This window comes from Grampus griseus (assembly GCF_964374135.1).
Source record: "Grampus griseus genome assembly, chromosome: 1".
NCBI classification, from domain to species: Eukaryota; Metazoa; Chordata; class Mammalia; order Artiodactyla; family Delphinidae; genus Grampus; species Grampus griseus.
The window spans coordinates 20432698-20455118 of NC_139017.1; the positions used below are offsets into that span (position 1 = coordinate 20432698).

At 39.2% G+C, this 22421-nt stretch overlaps 1 protein-coding gene across 3 annotated transcripts in view; it reads left to right on the forward strand.

Moving 5' to 3' along the window:
• MIA3 (MIA SH3 domain ER export factor 3) overlaps positions 1-22421 on the forward strand; it is a 53546-nt gene that overhangs the window by 27611 nt on the left and 3514 nt on the right. For 2 of the 3 annotated variants that reach the window (XM_082670371.1, XM_082670372.1), the window contains exons 7-26: positions 3424-3555; positions 6489-6510; positions 7225-7313; positions 7934-8011; positions 8097-8207; positions 9533-9604; positions 9784-9888; positions 10579-10701; positions 10811-10922; positions 12056-12111; positions 12202-12292; positions 12439-12577; positions 18371-18472; positions 19534-19594; positions 19694-19729; positions 19808-19875; positions 19999-20099; positions 20269-20406; positions 21118-21186; positions 21309-21388. In XM_082670371.1, the coding sequence (XP_082526497.1) occupies positions 3424-3555; positions 6489-6510; positions 7225-7313; positions 7934-8011; positions 8097-8207; positions 9533-9604; positions 9784-9888; positions 10579-10701; positions 10811-10922; positions 12056-12111; positions 12202-12292; positions 12439-12577; positions 18371-18472; positions 19534-19594; positions 19694-19729; positions 19808-19875; positions 19999-20099; positions 20269-20406; positions 21118-21186; positions 21309-21388 (1785 nt within the window). Of the gene's footprint in view, positions 1-2195; positions 2462-3423; positions 3556-6488; positions 6511-7224; positions 7314-7933; positions 8012-8096; positions 8208-9532; positions 9605-9783; positions 9889-10578; positions 10702-10810; positions 10923-12055; positions 12112-12201; positions 12293-12438; positions 12578-18370; positions 18473-19533; positions 19595-19693; positions 19730-19807; positions 19876-19998; positions 20100-20268; positions 20407-21117; positions 21187-21308; positions 21389-22421 lie in introns of those variants that run through there. The other variant, XM_082670373.1, reaches the window with a different exon arrangement.

Sequence of the window (22421 nt, forward strand, 5' to 3'; positions counted from 1 at the left end):
AAAAAAAATAATTTCTCCTTTTATTTTTTTAGATAAAAATATACTTTTCTCCACTCCCTTTAAAAAGATATGTATATTCTAGACATCATACCCTAGCAGTATATAGAACTATTTAATTTCTTTTTTCCAGTTTCGCAGTACAGTTGACTCTTGAACAATACAAGTTTGAATCGTTTGGATCCCTAATTGTACGCGGATTGTTTTCACTAAATGCATACTACAGTATTACACAATCTGCAGTTGGTTGAATCCTCAGATGCAGAAGGAGGATACCAAGGAAACTCGCGTAAGGAGGGCCCACTGACTATAAATTGTACGGGGATTTTTGACTACTCATTGGGTTTGTACCCCTAACCTCTGTCGTTCAGTGGTCAACTGTATACTTTAGTGTATTCAACAACTCTTCTGTCGATGGACAGTTTGGTTATTTCCAGTCTTTTGTTATTATAAATAATGCTAGAATAACATGGTTTTGTGCATATATCTTTCCAACATTTGTTGTTATGTTTCTAGTATCTTTGAGATAGAACTTTAGAAGTTGGATTGTTGCATCAGTAGATAATTACACAGGTAATTTTGGGAGACGTTGCCAGATTACTGTTTATAGGGGTTGTTATCATTTTGTATAATGATCAGTGCATAAGAGTACCCATTTCCTCTGCATTCTCTAAGAATATGTTGTCAAATGTTTGGATCTTGCGAATATAAGTGAGAAATGGTATCTCAGTGTGGGTTTAATTTGTATTGCTTTCATTATGAGTGAGAGCATGGTTCCCTGTTTGTGAGCTATTCCTACTTCTTTTCCTGAGGACTATCTATTCATTTTTTCAGCTCATTTTACTATAGGTTTGCTGGCCATTTTCTCTATTTGTAAAGTTCCTTATATTTTAGGAATATTAACCCTTTGTAATATGTTACAAATATGTTTTCCGCAGGTTTTCATAGTCAGGCTTTGCTTATTTTGTATTTTTGTGTCCACGGGCTGGACACTTTTTTTTTTTTCTCCAAGTAATCAAGGTTACAAATCTTTTCGTTTGGATTTTGAGACCTAATTAGGAAGGTTTTGCTCACTCGTAATACATCCATATTTTTTTTGTAGTAGTTGTTTGTTCTCATTTTTTACATACAGGTTTCTGACCCATTTGGAATGTATTCTTGTGAATAGTGAGAAAAAGATCGAATTTTTATTATTTTCCATTTGGTTATCCAGTTAGGCCAACACCACCTTATTAAATAAAAAGTCTGTTTTTCCCCCAACTGACTTACTGTATGCTGAGTTGCCAGCGCAGTTGGGCCTATTTCTAGATTTTCTGTTCTGTTCCATGGTCTGTCTGTCTATTATTGGGCCAGTACCAGACTGTTTTAATTACAGAGCCTGCTTAAACCGCCTGCCTACCTTCCACCCATGCCATGCCCTTCTTTTTCAGGCTTTTCCTGCTTGATTGTTCTAATGAATTGGCTTTATATTCAACTCATAGACATACCTTTAAAGATCTGCAAACATCGTTCCCCCGCCCCAGGTTAAATATCTTTAGTTTCTTCCACTTTCAGAACGCAATTTCCAGACTCTTCCTTGCCCTTTTCCACAAGTCCTATAACCCTAAAATGTGGGACCCAGAACTGACCTCATTGGCATAGGTGTGGCAATAGCAAGATTCCCTAGAATTACACTTTTTAAAAGGGCATCGGCACGAATGTGGGACAGTGTGGACATTTGGAGTCCAGGAAGGGCAAAAGCAAGCAGGACTGGAGCGGGCTGGGAAGGAACCTGGCCCAGGAGACGGCGGCCGAGGCAGGGGGTGGTCCATCGAGGGAGCGGGAACGGCTGATCTGTCTGAGCATTTTAGGGCAGGTACCCGGCGTCTCAGTACCTGGTGACAAAAGGATCCAGCTCTGGGCAGGAGTTAAGTGGCTGGCCTTTCTCCTTTCCCCCAGCCCCCGCCCACTCTCCTCCTTCTCGAAGCTCCCAGGCCCATGGAACAGCGCTTTCTCGCCCAGTTCCTGCCGCAGGTGAGCCCCGTCATCTTCGCCTCGTTACTTGGTTTCTTCCGCGTAGGTCTCTTCGCTCTGCTCCCCCGCCTCGCTCGACCGTTGGTTTCTTCCGCTACGGCCCGCTTACGGCGGGCCCGGCCTCCGTAGACTCGTGTACTTCCGCCCGCCCGGGGCCGTGTCTGATGACGTGTTTTACAGGAGGAGTAGGGCGAAAGTGCAAGCTGCCGGGGCAGGCGAAGTTCAGTCCCAGGTTCCGCCCCCTGAGCCGGGTCCTTTCTGAAGGAGGAAACGGTGACAGAGAGGGGGTCCGGTGTCGTCCCGCGGGGAAGTGTCGCCTCCGCTCCGCTGTCCCGTCACGATGGACTCAGTTCCTGCCACTGTGCCTTCTGTCACCTCTTCCCCGGGGGACTCGGAGCTTCTGGGACCCCTGTCGGTGCTCTACGCTGCTCTCATCGGCAGGCTCCTGGAGGTGATGGGCCCCCGCCCCCAGCTCTGGCAGGCGGGTGGACGAGTTCTGAGCGGACGGGTACACTGACTGACGGCGCGAAGAGGAAATAGAGTGTGTCAGGCCCGAAGCGGGCGGGACGTTTCGGTGCTGTTTAAGGAGATGATGGGAGTGTATTTGAGAAGGTTTTGTCGCGTGTTCATTTTTTAATTACTAATTACTTACGATGTGCCAGGCACTGTGTTACTTTCTGGTACACAGTCGTAATCAAAGCAAGCGAGCGTCATCATACGGCTCCTTTTCATGTTATCCTCCGCACCTTTGGGGGATGGGGCCAATATGATAGTTAACTTCTACAGGGCCGTGAAAACAGTGTAGAAGCAGACAGGAGTTTAATGCGCTGTCTTTGAGGAAACTTTTAAAATGAAAACATTGGGTTTATAGAAGACAGTTAAATTCAGAGCAGTCTGTCTAAACCAGTTAGTTATCAGGAAGTGTTTGCAGTTTCTCAGCCTTTGTCTTTCTGTGAGTAGAAAACAATTAAGATTTCAAATCTTAGAGGAAAAGCTTATATTTGCGTTGTTCATTATCGCTTCGGTTTTATTTGCAGCCATAAAAGATTCTATAGTATGTTTCAACTTTTTGTTTTATGTGGCTTAAGTCATAAAAACCAGCTAAGAGAAAAGTATGATCCAGAGGGATTCGAGCCATGTGTTGGACAACATGATGTGTAGGGCTTATTGCAAAATGGAAATATATGCTCAATGTAAAGACAGATTTATAATGTTTTAAAATACGTCAAGCCAAACAAGAAATAGGAGGCCGCCAGTATCCTCTTTTTATTGAAGCAGTGGAAACTATTGAAGAACTTTGAGGGGATCGCTATGTAATGGAGTTTGAATTCGATTTCTGCGGATGATTCTCTGTGACTGCTTTATAGTAAATTTCTGTCAGGTTTCCCACAATTTCTAATATCTCTATTTCAGCTAGTTGCTACATTGCCTGATGATGTTCAGCCTGGGCCTGATTTTTACGGACTGCCCTGGAAGCCTGTACTTACCACTGCCTTCTTAGGAATGGTTTCATTTGCCATTTTCTTCTGGAGAACTGTCCTTGCTGTGAGTAAATAAAATTAACGTATACCTTTAGACTCATAAATACAGGACTGTTTTATAATCACTTGCCCTGTTGTTTCTTTTTTAGTTACTAAGTTGAACACAAATTAATATTTATAATCCAAGCTAACAGTGTAATCTTTGTTGGTAAAGACATAGGTGAACAAGACGGCATGTGTATAATCTCAATGGGAAAACTTCAGTTTATAAATCAGAAGCATTAAAAATGTTCATGTCCTTTTATATAGTATAATACCATATCTAATAGTCTATTCTAAAGAAGTAACTGATCATACATTAGAGATCTTGTATAGGGTGTTAAAAATGGAACCGTGTTTATTAGAGTGAAAACTTCACAGAACCTAAATGATCCATCATGGGGGGGTTATTAAATTATTGTTCATCTATATAATGAGATATTAGGCAGCTCTTAAAATTTATGTATTCCAAAGACATTGGGGCACAGAAAGTGCTCACAATTTAATGTTAAGTGGAAAAAAGCAGAAACCAAGACTTTAAAGTGTAGATAAACTGTGTATTATGTAAACGCATATATACGTACAGAAAAAATGCTGCAAATGGTAAAAATATATATCAGGAGAAGAGGTAAATTTTCAGTCCTTTTCCTTATATATATCTGTTTCACAGATTTTTCTAATTTGATCATGTGCTGTTGTGTTCAGAAAACATCTTTTTATTTGGAAATACATATTATATAGTGTCCAAAGACACACTATTAAAATTTTTATTCCTTAGGGTCTTTTTCTGTGCATAATTTGTCTTTCATGCTTTATATATATATATATATATATATATATATATACACACACATATATATGTATTCTCGTACAGATACATGCTTATGATTGTTTCGTGGTCATCTAACATAATTGAGGAAGAAGATATTCTGTGTAAATGAGCTTTGCAGATGAAAAGCTTTCAGTTTCAGTTGAAGCTTAACAGTTAAATGGCCAAAAGCATTGGATGAGTACCATTCTAAACTTCGAGTATTCTGATTTCTTAATTTTATCAGACATATCATTGTTAATAAGCTTTCTCTCCTTGCACAAGTGATTGTAAAATCACTTAAAAAGAAGGGTCTTTTGCCTGGATTCTTGTGAAGACTCCTTAAACCTCATGGGGCTTTTCCTCAGATACGGGGGAAAAGAATAGAAAGGGTGAACAGAAGGGAAAACGGTGAAAACGTTTTCTGTTTCCCACTCTTAATTCTCCCATCTCAAAAACCCTGACATGGCTTAGATTTTTACAAGGTTATGTAGGCTTTATGTCCTAACTGCTGCCCTGCAGCCTCAACATTTGGGACCTTGGTCCCTACTCTCATTGCCTGCTTGTTGCATCTTCCTGCTTTCCCTCGCCTGTTGATTTGGATGAAAGGAGGATAAAGGAAGCTTACTCCCTCATTAGCAAGGCTGTGACATTAGAGAAATAGTTATTTATTTCTGTGTTGGAACTCTGAATGCAGTTTCCTGTAACAGCATCGTTAAAAATGGTATCAGATACTGTAATAATATTGAGATCATGGATGATTTGTGGACTGATCTGAGCATCTCATCACCATTTATGATGTTTGACAAGGGAAGTAAGTTCTGGGTTACAAAGACATTTAGTAACACTTTTTTAAAAATTGAGTACTGCTTGTATTTTATTCTCCTGTAATTCGGTGCTGTCTTTAGGAGATGATTTAGAAGATGTTAGCTGCTATTTCTCTCATTGCTTGTGTATTTTCCTGTAGCAGTCTTCTTTTCCCTTTTAGATTTATGACTGCTATTTTTAGGGGGTTGGGAAAATCAGATGCTGCAGTCTGTTAGATTTCTAAATTCACCCAATAGCCAACTTTGATTAGGAGTTCTAAGATGTTTCCTCATGAAAGAGGCATATCTTAGGACAACAATCATGCCTTTAATTTTGTTTCCTCAGAGTCTTTTTCAATTATCATTGTTTCTAGATCTCATTCTGGCTATTTGGGGTTGTCAAGTAAATGATTTGGATAAGTGAAGCATTAGTATGTTTAATATGAAACCACTATTCCTCTTCACTTTCTTTAAATTGAGAAATAATTGACTAGTAACATTATGTTAGTTTCAGGTGTACAAATAGTAATTTGATATTTGTATATATTGCAAAATGATTGCCAATAAGTCTAGTTATTAACATCCGTCACCAATACATAGTTACAAGATCTTTTTTCCCCTTTTCCCCCCTTTAAGATCTGCTCTCTTAGCAACTTCCATGTATATGATAATCCCTTTCCATTATGGAACTTAAGTCCTCTTTTAATAAGATTGGTGCTCATTGAAAAGATACGTGAACGTATCTTTTTTATTTATTTTTGGCTGAGTTGGGTCTTCATTGCTGTGCGCGTGCTTTCTCTAGTTGTGGTGAGCGGGGGCTACTCTTGATTGCAGCACGCAAGCTTCTCGTTGTGGTGGCGTCTCTTGTTGCAGAGCACGGGCTCTAGGCACGCGGGCTTCAGTAGTTGTGGCATGCGTGTTCAGTAGTTGTGGCTCGCGGTCTCTAGAGCGCAGGCTCAGTAGTTGTGGTGCACGGGCTTAGTTGCTCCATGGCATGTGGGATCTTCCCGGAGCAGGGATCAAACCTGTGTCCCCTGCATTGGCAGGCGGGTTCTTAAACACTGCACCACCAGGGAAGTCCCCGTGAACGTATCTTTAGTTGCAAAAATAAGGTATTTACCTTAGTGCTTTTATCTATCATAAACTATTAATGAAGTATCACTACCAATTAAATTTGAAATTTTTTTAGCCTTTTCTTATTTTTTAATCCTGTGGATCCTTATGCTGAACCAAACCATTATTAAATTTTCATTCTGTTATGATTTCACTATTGTGTTAAGAACTATAATATTTCTATTAATAAGATGTCTTGATATCAAGTTTAATTTTATTTCTCTCTTTTAGGTAAAGAATAGAGTATATCAAGGTAAATATTCAGGCTTATTTTGTTATTTGTACTATTCCCTCAGTACTGGTATTTGATATGAGTTTTGTGTAAGCTAACAGTAGATATGGTGACTTCTGATCTCTGATTGACTTATTAACTCCTGAACATTTTACTAATCCTAGGTTGCTAGCTTAGATGACAGAGTAGATGGTGATGCGAGTAGATGAGATAGGAGTTGAGGTGGCAGCAGGGAGAAGAGGATTCGGCTTGGGCAGATTGACCTTGAATGTTGAAGTAGTGCAATTTATTACCTGTGAACAGTGTTCCTGTGCTAATGGTTTATTCAGTACAGTAAATACGTATTTAAGTAGATAATTTGAGGAATAGAGGTATGTCAATATGCTTGCATTTTCTATTTCTATTTACAAATGGCATATATTTGAAATGATCACATTTTCTGAGAAGAAAGGTGCTCATGAAGGGGAAAGACATTGAGCTAAAACATTTTACTGTATTTCCTGTCTTTGAAATAAATTTAAATTGGAATCTCATTGAAGTAAGGGTTCTTATTATGTTTTTCTTAAATTTTAATATTTTTACATCCTTAATGCTGTTAACTACAGTTTGCTTTTTAAAGGCATAATAGTTAATGCTGAGTTCATTTCCCTCAGAGTGCCAGATAGCATGTCTTTGCTGCTAATGCATTGGGTAATTCAATTTTTGATGATTTTATGGATTTCCCCCCCTTTTCAGTCACTGAACAGCAAATTTCTGAGAAGTTGAAGAATATCATGAAAGAAAATGCAGAGCTTGTACAAAAATTATCAAGTTATGAGCAGAAGGTATTAATTATTCTTTTAGTTTTTTTCCCCCTGTGGTTCCAGCTCGAATTATTTCCTCCTGTCTTATAGTTCAGTTGTCATGGTGGGTTTTTTTGGTTTTTTTTTTTTTTTTCGGTACGCGGGCCTCTCACTGCTCTGGCCTCTCCCATTGTGGAGCACAGGTTCCGGACGCGCAGGCTCAGCGGCCATGGCTCACGGGCCCAGCCACTCCATGGCATGTGGGATCTTCCCGGACCGGGGCACAAACCCGTGTCCCCTGCATCGGCAGGCAGACTCTCAACCACTGCGCCACCAGGGAAGTCCTGTTATGGTGTTTTTAAATCATATTAAAAAAAATTTTTTTTATCTCCTACAAACTGTCCAAATGTGAAGTAGTCATCATATGTGTAAAGTACTGCTTTCTTCTCTGAGGGATCTCCTATTTGGAGATAAGTTTTTTTTTTTTTCTTTTGGCTGTATGGCCCGACATGTGGGTTCTTCCCAGACCAGGGATCGAACCTGTGCCCCCTGCAGTGGAAGTGTGGAGTCTTAACCACTGAACCACCGGGGAAGTCCTGGAGATAAGTTTTGGTAGCACTATAATTTATGTTTCTAAATTTTGAATGCTTTATTTTATTTAGATCAAGGAATCAAAGAAACATGTTCAAGAAACCAAGAAACAAAACATGATTCTCTCTGACGAAGCAATTAGATTTAAGGTAAAAATCCCTTCTCTTTTTGAGATTGCATTCTAAAGACAAAAGAAAAATAATGAGTAATTATTATTAATACCTTTTTTTGTAGGATAAAATCAAGAATCTTGAAGAAACTAATGAAATTCTGGGTGACAGAGCTAAAAGTTTGCGTGCTATGTTAGAATCTGAGAGAGAACAGAATGCGAAGAATCAGGACTTGGTAAGAGTTTTGCTGTTAACTGTTACTGTAAATTGGCTTTTCAACTATTTTGTAGGTTGGATGAGATGAACTCTGCATTTTCCCATGCTTTAACTCAAATAACATTGGGAGTCAGGGAAGTTGAACCTACTTCTATGCATTTTCGTGGAATTTTAAATGCTAATACCCCCAAGTTATTAATTTTACAGGCCTCAGAAGTATTTTTGTCCTCAGCCCTGGGTAATTTTCATATTGGTTGGCTCTGCCCTTTGAAACATGTAGAGCAAATAAGAAATAGTTGCCCCTTTGAGTGGTCTTAGTACTTTGTTTTGATTTGTTTTTGCATGGTTCTTTTCTAAAAATAAACTTTAAATGCTAGAACAGTTTTTTGTTTTATTTTTTTAATTTATCTTTGGCTGAGTTGGGTCTTCATTTCTGCGCCCGGGCTTTCTCTAGCTGCGGCGAGCGGGGGCTACCCTTCGTTGTGTTGCGCGAGCTTCTCAGTGCTGTGGCTTCTCTTGTTGTGGAGCATGGGCTCTAGGTGCTCAGGCTTCAGTAGTTGTGCCTCACAGGCTTAGTTGCTCCGCAGAATGCAGGATCTTCTTGGACCAGGGCTCGAACCTGTGTCCCCTGCATTGGCAGGCAGATTTCTTAACCACTGCACCACAGGGAAGTTCCTAGAACAGTTTTTGAATTATATAAAAGTTGGAAAGATAGTAGAGAGGGTTCCCATATATTGCACACCCAGTTAAGCTTGATCACCTGGCTGAGGTAGTATTTGCCAGGTTTCTCTGCTATAAAGTTACCCTTTTTCCATCCTCTGCATATTGTACTCTTTGGAAGGAAGTTACCGTGCACAACCCATAGTTAAAGAGTGAAGAGTTATGCTCCACCTCCTTGACATATTCCTTGATAAGTTTTGGAATTCTGTATCTGAGATTTGGCTCTTCCCCCTCAAGTCCAGCCATTTTTAGTTTAGCAAGAGAATTTTTAAGTGACCTTGGGATTTTTTTCTCTACCACTAGGAAATTCATTGATTTGAACTGGTTTACTTGAATTTTTTTTCATTTTCTTTCCTTTGACTTTTTTGTCTCATCATGTACCACATTATTTCATAACTAGGAAAGTTGTGGATGGTATGAAATATTTATGTCTTCAGTATTTTCTTTCCTCATGTCTTTACATTGTTGACTTTTCTCCTAGGCCAAGACTGGATCATCTGCTTTTACCTGCTATCTAGGGGATGGCTCTGCGATGTGTTTTGTTAATGTTTCTTCTTTTTATCATATATCCCAGTGTTTCTACTGAAATTCTAATACATTTTTGTGTTCTTTTTCCCATGGCAGATATCAGAAAACAAGAAATCTGTAGAGAAGTTAAAAGATGTTATTTCAATGAATGCCTCAGAATTTTCAGAGGTAAAGCTCTGTACAATTCCTGCAAGATACATTAATGTGATGTCTTAGTATTTTGAGGAGCAAACATTTGATGTGTGCTAGAAAATGCAAAAGACAAAAAACGTATGTCTAATTGGGAAAGTAACTTTTTATGTGTTTTTCTTTGGAATTATTGCATTAATAGAAGTGTTTTGCATTAGGTTCAAATTGCCCTTAATGAAGCTAAACTTCGTGAAGAGAAAGTGAAGTCTGAATGCCATCGGGTTCAAGAAGAAAATGCTAGACTTAAGAAGAAGAAGGAGCAGGTAAAGGAAAGTTAACATCATAGATTATGTAACTAGGAAACCAGATATCATTACCGCTTGAATATCTTTTCTTGGATATGGTTTTTAAGGAAATGAAGTACGTATGCAGGATTCAATTTTTAGATATGCAGAGTTTAAACTGCGCTCCCCAAATTGAGTGCATGTGTACATTCTCCATCTGTTCTAGGTTTTCTGTTCTTTTGTACAATTCCTTGCAGCTATCAGAATGTTTAGTCTTTGTCTCATCCAGCACCAGCCAAATATTAACTTGAATAGCCTCAAGAGGGCGATGGACTTGCTTCTTAGACCCAAAGAATTAGGTATTTATTACCCTCCTTTGAGCAGTTACTGTTTCTCTGACCAAGGGACGGTTACATGATCTGGAGTCTGGGCTTGGTAGGCAGGGAGACGTGCCCTTTTATTCCTACTGGAAGTGAATTATTTGAACTGGCTGCAATTTTCTGAAGGATGCGATACACCAGATCAGTGTCCTTGACAGCTCTTAGGTTCTCATTGCAGTTCTGAGGGATGGAGTCACTCTCCATCCCTTAACCAAGGCCATAGTATAGTCCCTAATGACGAGCCAAGGAGAAGCATGGCTCCCTGCTTCCCTGGCTCATTTTTTGTGGTCTTGCTGTCTCCAGTGCAAAAGCCATAACGTTTGAAAATTGATGTGTTTTAACTTTGCAGTTGCAGCAAGAAATCAAAGACTGGAGTAAATCACATGCTGAGCTCAGTGAACAAATCAGATCATTTGAGAAGTCTCAGAAAGATTTGGAAGTGGTTCTCACTCACAAAGATGATAATATTAATGTGAGTTCATTCTCCTGAATACGTGCTTAATTCTCATGAATTCTCATGAATCTGGGTAATTGAAATTGAGAGGCTCTTTCTAATAAATATCCTTTTGCTTCTTTTCTAGGCTTTGACTAATTGCATTACACAGTTGAATCAGTTAGATTGTGAATCTGAATCTGAGGGTCAAAATAAAGGAGGAAATGAATCAGATGAATTAGCAAATGGAGAAGTGGGAGGTAAGATTGGTTTCAGGGAGGTTGGACCTCTTTTTGCCTTCTAGTCTCTAAGTACACTGATGCTTTTTTCAGCGGTCTGAATTTCCTCTTTAGGGTTAAAGCTGTAGACGCCTGTCACTGAATTTGTACAGTTGGCCCTCTGAATCTGTGCGTTCACATCCGTGGATTCACCCAACTGCAGGTTGAAAATATTTGGAGAAAAAAAATTCTAGATAGTTCAAAAAAGCAAAACTTTATTTTGCTGCGTGCCAGCAGCTGTTTACATAACATTTACATTGTTTAAGGTATTATAAGTAACTTAGAGATGAAGTATGTGGGAAGATGTGTGTAGGTTATGTGCAAATGCTGTGCCATTTTATATAAGGGACTTGAGCATCCACGGATTTTGGTTTCCTGTGGGGGGTGGGGGAGGGTGTCCTGGAGCCAATCTCTTGTGGATACCGAGGGATGACGATACAGGTCTGTATGCGTTGGGCAGAGGTGGGTTGCTGGTTTGTGGTACAGCAGTAGGTATGCACTGGAGCCAGAGCAGCATCCGTCCTGTCTCCCAGCTCTGTGTACTGAACACTCCTCAGTAGGAGAAACTTCTTTCTGAACTTCATGCTTATCATTTCTGTAGTTCTGTGGTTTTAGGGCCACAACCAATTTCAAAAGTACCGAGCGGTTGGAGCCGTAAACTTAACTAAGCAGTTAGAGTGGAGGCTAAAGGGAAAGAGTGTTTACTGATGAGAGAAATGTTTGTAGACACTCTGTCTCAAGTTGGAGATTGTTCACATTGTGGGTGTTTTAACCTACACCTGGTAGCAGATTCAAGGGGAGAGCAGAGGAATGAGTCTTTCTAAATAAGATATTTGACTGGGGGCAGGTAGATCTGAGAGAGAAGAAAGAGCTTTACTTCACATATCCCTTCTTGCTCAAGTACAGCATGGATAATATTTTTATTGTACAAACTGGGAATTCTTTTTTTCAACCTAAGTTTGCACATCTCTTAAAAGTCAAATAGCTGAATCAGTTCTTTTCATTAGTTTGTTTTTTCATTGAATGTTTGAACATGATAATTGTTTGGGGGAAATTAAGAAAATATAGTTAAACAGCAAGGAAGGAAAGAGCACTGAAATCCTTTTGTTTCTTAGGTGACCGGAGTGAGAAGGTGAAAAAGCAGATTAAGCAGATGATGGACATTTCTCGGGTATAATCCTTTTTATAGAGTACCATAAGTGCCTGTGACTTCTTACTATGCCTCACTTTTAAGACTGTTTCTCTCTTCTGCAAATTTTAGACACAGACTGCAATATCAGTAGTTGAAGAGGATCTAAAACTTTTACAATTTAAACTTAGAGCCTCCATGTCCACTAAATGTAACCTGGAAGGTAGGTTCCTTCTTGAAAAGAAATTGCCACTTGAAAAATAAAGAGTGGCTTCCTGTTTCCGTGTTCTCACCCCCCTTAATGCTGGCCACCTCAGTAAGTTCTCCAGTTCTTGTGCACACAAAGCTCAAATGTTTTATCCCTTACAGACCAAATAAAGAAATTAGAGGAGGATCGCAATTCCCTGCAGTCTGCCAAAGCTGTACTGGAAGATGAATGCAAAACACTGAGGCAGAAAGTGGAGATTCTGAATGAGCTCTATCAGCAGAAGGAGATGGCTCTGCAAAAGTAAGGTTTTCGTGGTTCATTGTTAACAATATTGTCATCTAGCTAAATGTCTGTACTACTATAGATAATCTTGTCTTTTTTAAAGACTGTTTATAGTTTTTTCTGCCTATAATTAGTATAGATTTGTCTTTCTTCCTTTCTGCCTTGTTTCCCATAACTTGCAATTTTTTTTTCCATTTTAACTAATTGTCAGCAATTATTGCCTGTAATTTACTTGAAGCATAATAGTTATGCTACTATAGTAGCATAATAGTAGTAGTAGTAGTAGTAGTAGTTATGATACCCCATAGTAGTTATGCTACTAACTAACAGGTACTAAGAGTTGCTGTTCTGGAAGTGCTTCTTTTGACGATTCATACCCTTTCTGAGGCTCCACCACTTACTCCACTTTTCTTTTGCTGTTGTTAGTTATATCGTTCTGATTTGTCTTGCATTTGTTCTACTAGTTTTTAACATAGCCTTTAAAAATCCTGAGTGATTTGTATGACATGATTTTAAATAGAATAAATACTTCAAAAGGAGTACTTAGTTACTGACAGTATTGTAAGTTTTGGACTTAATGTAGTCAATATTCAGACTATACATGTATAATGTGTAATTGTGGCAAGGTTGTTGGGAGTTTGGGATATAGAAATGCTTGTTTCATCCTCAGAGCAACTTATGAGATAGGTACAATTATTATTTGTATATTAAGTATAGGAGGCTGAGGCTCAGAGAGACTAAGTAACTTACCCAGTATCACATCATAGTGAAGCAGGGCCTTGTACTAGGTTTTTCTGACTCTATAGCACATGCCCCTAACTTTTTAACTGCATGTGTTCTCAATGACAACCATATGGAAACCATAAAAAAAAAAAAAAAAGAAATACCTGTTTCATGTGTACGTTTAGGTATTAATCTTTTGAAATATACATCTCAAATTTGGAGTTAGATATCTTCTGAAAGATATACTTTCATAGTTCCAGTTTTCTCCACCGAAAATACCTGAATCCTCTAAAATAGTTTATTGGTGGCGGTTGCTATTTGTGTTTGCTCCTATACTTCACTCTTTGGCATTTATAGCAGTCTATGAGCAGGCTTATTTTGCTAAGCAAATTTAATCTTTTTCATATGCTTAGGTTGCTATTGCCAGATGCCATTAAACATTGGAACCATACCACTAACTTTTTCTCTAATTCTTTGCTCACCAAGAAATTAGTTCAGATTTTCCAAGTTTTGTTCAGGCTAGCTCTAAATACCTGACTTGCTTCAGATAAATATTTCCCATTTCATTATTTATTATTATTTTTTAAAAAGCACTTCTCTGGCGACTTCCCTGGTGGCTCAGTGGATAAGACTCTGCACTCCCAGTGCACGGGGCCTGGGTTCGACCCCTGGTCAGGGAACTAGATCCCACATGCATGCCACAACTAAGAGTTTGCATGCCACAACTGAGGAGCCTGTGAGCCACAACTAAGGAGCCCGCGAGCTACAACTAAGACCCCACGCAGCCAAATAAATAAATAAATAAATATTGGGGGAAAAAAGGCACTTCTCTGCCACCAGTAGTCATCTGAATCACCTAAATGGCAATTGTCTTTCTTTATGATATAGTCAGTGTGGCAATATTTTATTCAATTCCTCCAGCATCCATTCAGTCACCATGTCCGGGCACAAATTGCTTGCACTTCATCCCCAAAGCCACTGTGTGTGGTCAGGCCCAAGTCATCTTTTCTGCCAGCCCTTAACTAATCACCTGTCTCCAGTTTCTCTTTCTTAAACCTCTTCTTCCAAGTCTACAGCTGCTAGAAGGAACTTCCTAAAATACAAGTCCTTGTATATCATCATGTGGTTTAAAATCTGTCGAGGAGCCCCCCCCCATTCCCTTCAGGGTCAATTTCCGACTGTTTGGCAAGCACACAGGGCCCCTCAGCTGTCCTGAGCTGCCTCTCCAGGTGCATCTCCTGCAGCTCCTTCTGATGCAGCCTGACCTGACCACAGTTCCTTCATGCCACTCTGAGCTTCTGTGTAGTTATGCATGCTGCTTTTTCTGTAGTAAAAATGTCCTTTTACATTATTTCCACCTGGCAATCTCCTGCCTACTCAAATGTTTATGTTCCTTAAAATCTTTTCTAGAGTGAGTTGTGGCATAAATAAATAAATAAACAGGTGAGTACTCATTTTTTCCTTATAATGTAATTCCTAAATGTATATTTAGGTTTAAATCTACATATTGGTATTTGCTTTCTATTTGATGGCCTGTTCTGTGTTCCTTTTTCTCTTCTTTCTGTCTTTTGGATTATTTGAATATTTTTAATAATTCTGTTTTTCCCCTGTGTAAGCTTGGTAGTTATTGGTTGCTTTACTTGTCTTCATATACTTACCCTAAAGACCACAGCATGTATCCTGGACTTAGTCAATAGATTTACCTCTTTCTGGGCTTTAACTCCCTCCTGAGTTAAGATGCTCCTGCATCTTTAATTCTTTGTATACTTAAACTCCACAAGATGTTTTTATTGTCTGTTACAGTGCTTCCTGGCCAATATTCACTTGATTTACACACATATTTATACAGGCATACCTGGTTTTATTGCACTTTGCTTTATTGCGCTTTGCAGATACTGCATTTCTTACACATTGAAGGTTCGTGGCCACCCCGTGTCATGCAAGTCTTTGGGCACCATTTTTCCAACAGCATTTGCTCACTTTGTGTCTCTGTCACATTTTGGTAATTCTCGCAGTATTTCAAACTTTTTCATTATTATATTTGTTATGGTGATCTGTGATCAGTGATCTTTAATGTTACTTTAAAGATTATGAAGGCTCAGACGATGGTTAGCATATTTCAGCAGTAAAGTATTTGATAGTTAAGGCTTGTATGTTGTTTTTCAGACACAATGCTATTGCACACTTTATAATAGACTACAGTATAGTGTAAACATAACTTTTACATGCACTGGGAAACCAGAAAATTCCGAAACTCACTTTCTTTCTCCGCTTTATTGTGGTGGTCTGGAACTGAACCTTCAATATCTCTGAGGTCTGCCTGTAGTTCCTGTAGTTCTTTATCCTCTCCTACACCTTTGGTCTTCCATTTGGGATCACTTTCATTCTACTTGAAGAATGTCCTTTACTGACGGATTTCATCACCTTATCTTTGTGTGAAAACGTCTTTATTTTGACTTCATTTTTTAAGGATATTCTTCTGGCTCTGGGATTTTTGCAGTTATTTAATTCCAGCACTTTAAAGATAACCAGTTAGTTTCTGGTTTTGAAGTTTAAGGAATCCAGTGTCACTCTTATTTTCCCTGTTCGGATGTCTCACCCCTGCTGTTGCTGCCTTTAAAAGCTCGCTTTCGGTTTTTCAGCAGTTTTATTGGGCGGTGCCTAGGTGTGGATGTTTGGGTTTGGCTTTCTCTTCTCCTTCCCCTCCCCTTCCCTAACTATTTTGCATTTATGCTGTTTGAGGTCATCAGCACCTCCTGAATTTTGGGGTCTTTCTCCATATGTTGATTCTGCCTCATTCTCTCTTCTTCTGAGATTCCATTTAAACCTTTTTTAAAATAATTTCCCCTGTGTCTGCTACATTCTTACCTATATTTGCTTCATTCCGGATTTTTTTCTGACCTGTCTTCCAGTGTGCTAACATCTCACTTCAGTTATCAAATCTGCTACTAAAATCATTCATTGAGTTCTTAATTCCAGTTACTGTGTTTCAGTTTTATAGTTTCTAATCCTTTGCTGAAATTTGTAATCTTGACTTTCGCGTCCATGAATATATAAGGCACAGTTATTTTAAAGTCTGTGTGATAATTCCATTATGTGGATCCTCGATGGGTCATTCCTCTTGTCTTTTAGATTTTAATCACAGCGTCTTGTGGGTGTTAGACAGTGCCTAGACAGTTTTGATTGAGTGGCAAACACTGTAGAGGGAATTGGAGGCCTAGAATGGTGTTGTTTTCCTAGAGAAAAGATTTGAGTTTATTTCTAGCAGGTGGTCATTATTTTAATCCAGTCAGCAATAGAGGTCATTCAAAAATGGCTTAGTTCCGGACTTCCTGGTGGCACAGTGGTTAAGAATCCACCTGTCAATGCAGGGGACACAGGTTCGAGCCCTGGTCCGGGAAGATCCCACATGCCGCAGAGCAACTAAGCCCGTGCGCCACAACTACTGAGCCTGTGAGCCACAACTACTGAGCCCGCATGCTACAACTACTGAAGCCAGCATGCCTAGAGTCTGTGCTTCACAACAAGAGAAGCCACTGCAGTGAGAAGCCTGCACACCTCAACAAAGAGCAGCCCCCGCTCGCCACAAGTAGAGAAAGCCTGCATGCAGCAACGAAGACCCAACACAGTCAAAAAAAAAAAAAAAAAAAAGGTCTTAGTTCCTTCAAAGGACACTGCATTGCTCATTTGGTACTCCAAGTACTCTTTCTAGCCTCAACCTAAAGCCCAGGGCTTTTACTAGGGTCCCTCTCAGTGGTAGCCCTGAGCTCCACTTCATTTTCTATGATCCAGGAATGTTTGGAAAACTCTATTCAGTAGCCTCCTTATATCTCTACATTGTCTTAAGTGCATGGGTGAACCTAGGGGAAAAGTGGCTTCAGATGCCAGGCTTATTTGTAATTCTGAGATTCCTTTTCTTTTTTTTTTTTTTTTACTAGATCTTGGCCTCATATATTAGCTTACTAGCTAATATATTAGCTCTCTGATGCTTTCAAGCATGTTCTTTATATTTTTGTCGAATGTTCTATTTATTTTCAGTGTTCTCAGACTAACTCATTCATTCCTGGAAGCAAAATTCTCTCTGATCTTTTTTCAGGACGCAGTTTTCTCACATCTCTTCCTGAGTTAGGGATTGTTCTGTTGTTAGGTACATCGTTTACACATTAAACTGCAAACTCAGTGTAGGGATAGTACTTTGCCCTTATTTTTATCTTTAGCATCTTACTAGGTAAAGTATGTTATAGCTATTCATAAGACATATGCTGAGTATTGAATGGACAATTACAAAAGAATATACAACCCTTTTTCTCTTTGATTACTAACTGTTTTTACTATAGCTCTTCTGATTATGCTTCTGTTTCATAGAAATTGTCTCAGGTTTCTTTTGAATCAGAACTATGGTCAAAGAAGTACAAGGGTAACAAGAAAATAGCATTTTAAAGCCATGTTGCTACCATTGCAATCTCTGTTATAGTAGATTGATATCTTGAGCTCCAAGGTTAGTAGGTTAAAACCAGTTTCCAGTAGATGATACTCTGATTATGGGACAGCTTAGATTCTTTTTCTATCCAGTAGACATGGCCAATTCTAAGACTTTTCTCTTTCCTTTAATCATAATTCTATTGAAATAGGCAGTAGGAGTCCCACATCTGAAGTGTGGAATTAATCTATGGTTAATTCCACAATTAGAAGACGTTCTAAAAGGCTTTTTGGGGGCTAATTATCATGGTACCAGTCTTGGATTGAAAAATAATCCTTCCAAGATTGAAGTAAGAGAAGTAATTACAGGTCTTTCCATGGTAGAAATAAGAGCAATAATTATCCCCTGCTCTATCCTAATAAGTTTAATTGTGTTAGGTTGATCAGCCCTGGCTTTCCACATAGAGAATTATGAGGAAAAGTTTTAAAATGCAGGTGATTTGCCAACAGGCCAGAGTCTGATTTTTATCCGTAAGTGGCAGGTTTGAATTCCTTCCTATGACTTGTTTGTATGTGTGTTTTAGAGAGGATGGGAAGTAACAAGGCATTCAGACAGATGGCTGGGAGAGCAAGAGAAACACTTTCATTTGACAACTGATTTTATCTTAGGAAATTGAGTCAAGAAGAGTATGAGCGGCAAGAAAAAGAGCAGCGGCTGTCAGCTGCAGATGAAAAGGCGCTTTTGGCGGCAGAGGAAGTGAAAACTTACAAGTGAGTTCAGCTTCTGAGGAGGGTGTCAGTGGCTGATGAAACTACTGTTGGCTTTAAAAAAAAAAACTGTTTCTTTTTACACTGTGTAGAACAAAATGGCACAGAGGCAGAAATAAGTGGTCAAAAGATTTAATTAACATGAGAAAAAATAAATTTTAAGTTAACAAAGGAAAAAGTGTTAAATTCACAGAAATTTCCTTACACCCAATACTGACAAGACTGTAAGGGAAATTGGTTCATGCCAACAGTTCTGAGTGGTTTTATATATCAGAGAAATTCTTTTTGGAAGGCAGTTTGCTGTATGATGTATTTAAAAAAACATTAAAATGATCATGCCGGGGCTTCCCTGGTGGCGCAGTGGTTAAGAATCCACCTGCCAAGGCAGGGGACATAGGTTCAGGTCCTGGTCCGGGAAGATCCCACATGCCACGGAGCAGCTAAGCCCATGTGCCACAACTACTGAGCCTGCGCTCTAGAACCCGCGGGCCACAACTACTGAGCCCACGTGCCACAACTACTGAAGCCCGCACGTCTAGAGCCCGTGCTCCGCAACAAGAGAAGCCACCGCAGTGAGAAGCCCTTGTACTGCAACAAAGACTAGCCCCCACTCGCTGCAACTAGAGAAAGCCCGCATGCAGCAAAGACCCAATGCAGCCAAAAATAAAATTAATTAATTTTTAAAAAATGATCATGCCATCTGATAGACTCAGTAATCATAGCTCTGGGAAATTTTCTGTGGATATAATTAAAGGAAGAAAAAGCTTTATGGAGAAAAATATTTATAGTGGGATTGTTTGAGAACATATTGAAGAGAACAGTTAAGGAAATTATAAGGTATCAGTTCAGAATCTCCAGCTATTAAATAATAAGGAAGGAAATTATGCAGTATTAGTTTTGATCACACTGTACTCTTATTACAGCCATGTAGAATGTGTTTTTATACATATGGATGAAGTCTGAAAGGGTACAGCTGTAGCTGTTAGAGTAAAGGGAACATGGCGAGATTGTTTAAAATATTATTCAGTTGTGCTCTAAATGATAAAAGCAAGTTTAATTCTTAGGCGGAGAATTGAAGAAATGGAGGAAGAATTACAGAAAACAGAGCGCTCATTTAAAAACCAGGTAATAATTATACTGCCCTGCAGCAGCAGACTTCTTTGCTTTCTAATACATATTATAATGAATCTCTGAACATATTTTTTTATGTGTTATCTTTTTCAGATCGCTACTCATGAGAAAAAAGCTCACGATAACTGGGTAAGATTTTTTTTTTCTTTTCTTTATTTTGTGTGTTGTCTACCACGGCTTATTTTGGATATTTTTTTTCTCCAATAGCTCAAAGCTCGTGCTGCAGAAAGAGCCATAGCTGAAGAGAAAAGAGAAGCTGCCAACTTGAGACACAAGTATGTGATTTTAAAACATATTTTCAGTGTGTTTTAGAGTTTCTAAAGGCTGTGCTGTGTGGTATCCAATAAGGAATTAATTTTCTGTTTCATATTTAAATCCATTCTTTCTCTATATTCAAGATTACTGGAACTAACCCAAAAGATGGCAATGCTGCAAGAAGAACCTGTGATCATAAAACCAATGCCAGGAAGACCCAACACACAAAACCTTCCACGGAGAGGTAGGGAGCACTTTTAAAGGGCTGCAGTCTATTTTTTGGTGGAAAATGTGTTTAAACTACTTTTTATTTCTGAATATGTGTGTAATATTTATGATGCCCTAGAAATAATCCCAAGAATTTAGAAAAAGAAGGTTCACTTAAAGTGGTAATTATTGCCCGTTGTCTTCAGGTCCTCTGAGCCAGAATGGCTCTTTTGGCCCATCTCCTGTGAGTGGTGGAGAATGCTCTCCGCCACTGACAGCAGACCCACCCGCAAGACCTCTGTCTGCTACGCTTAACCGAAGAGAGATGCCTCGAAGTGAATTTGGTGAGCATTGACGTGTTACCTTGCAGTAAACTGTTTCAAGAGCTTTTTCCTTCTTCGAGAATTCTGATGCAAGCAGCAGTTGAGAATTTGGGTCTGTCCAATATATAAAGAAGGAGATTTCTTAATTTTGTCTTGGTGGATAGTCTATTTTAGATTTGCTTTAGAACAAAAAGCACTTATTATTATAACAATACTATTTGTCATGTATAAGTGTATGTGTAAAACAAATATATAAATATCATTTATTCTTATTGTTTCTTTTCAGATTTTTGCTGTGAAGTATAGGCCTTTATCTTTAAACTTCTGTTGAGTTCTTCTCTTGAATTATATAAAAGTAGCCTTAAAACTATATAATTTATGCAGTGTACATCTGTTTCTCATTAATGTGAAATGCTATAAGTCTGTTTCTAATCATAAATATAATACTTGGTAAGATATGGAAGTCAGATTACATATAGACTGAAAAAACAGCCTATACAATTGCCTGTAGCTTGAAGTACCTGACCAGTGCTATTAACGTGCAGGTCTTTCAATCCAAGATAGTTCTTATTTTAATTCTTTAAGTTTGTGCATAAATTGTTAGTGATTTCTCCTCATACGTATTGGGAGACCCGCTTTAAATTTTGCTTTCTGGGTAGAACTGAAACCTGACCTGTCCACAATTGGTTTATTCTGAAAAAATCATGCAAGGGCTGTTACTTCTCTCTCAAGGGTCAGTGGATGGGCCTCTACCTCGTCCTCGATGGTCATCTGAGGCATCTGGGAAACCCTCTGCCTCTGGTAAGGGACCTAAGTGTGTTCAAAGAGTCTCAAATTGTGGAGGAGGTGGGTAGAGGACTTTGTATTCTTCACAGAGTATACAAATCAGAATAAGTCTAAATCAGTTCTCTGGCCTCCCACAGATCCAGAATCTGGTGCAGCTCCCATGATGAACAGTAGCTCAAGAAGCTCTTCCCCCTCTAAGGTGATGGATGAGGGCAAGGTAAATTCTGTGGTCATTTTGAGTTGTAATTAGGTATTTCAGGAAAACATCTAACTTTCTCTACAACGCCCTCTCTTTGCCTCATCCATCTCCCTTTTGTGTGTTCTGTTATGTCTATACCATCTCATTTACTTTTTGAAAAAGCAGACTGTTCCCCAAGAGCCTGAAGGCCCTTCAGTTCCCAGCATTATGTCTTTGGCTGAGCATCCAGTAGCACTAAGTACTTGTAGGTTGAACTGGGCTTTTTACTTGGTGTGTTTCTGGAGAGGAGCTGAGGAGCATGACACTAATCTGCTTTGCTTTAAATTGCATGGCAATACTGACCTTACTGTTGACTTGGAAGTGTTGCTGGGTTGCTGAAGTCTGGTTGGTTGGTTGGTTTTCACTCCTTTTTCCTGTTCTGGTTAGGTGATTAATCTCTTTAGAGCATCTGTTGTAGTTAACCTTAAAATGTGAAAAGTCATCACTTCAGTTCTGTATTGTGTGCTTCGGTGTTGAGTGCTCTAAGGCAAATCAGTTCATCATATATTGTGTAAATTCATCATTATTATGTATTTGTTTGGAAGTGTGCTATTTAAGAATATCTTGGGCTTCCCTGGTGGCACAGTGGTTGAGAGTCCGCCTGCCGATGCAGGGGACACGGGTTCGTGCCCCGGTCCGGGAAGATCCCACATGCCGCGGAGCGGCTGGGCCCGTGAGCCATGGCCGCTGAGCCTGTGCGTCTGGAGCCTGTGCTCCGCAACGGGAGAGGCCACAACAGTGAGAGGCCCGTGTACCGCAAAAAAAAAAAAAAAAAAAAAAGAATATCTCTAGTGGTATACCACGCAAGCCCTATTTTGAATAATCTGAAATTACAGATCAGTAACAGAGGATGTTTGCTATAAGTGAAGTACTGAATAGTGGAAATCTTTAATTACCTGTTGTGCTAGTTCCCAGCAGTAGCCTTAAATTATGTTCACATAAGTGTATTCTCTTGTAACTTGTGTAGCTGCGACAGCTGGTAAGTCCTCTGATTGTACCTCACAGTGCTTTA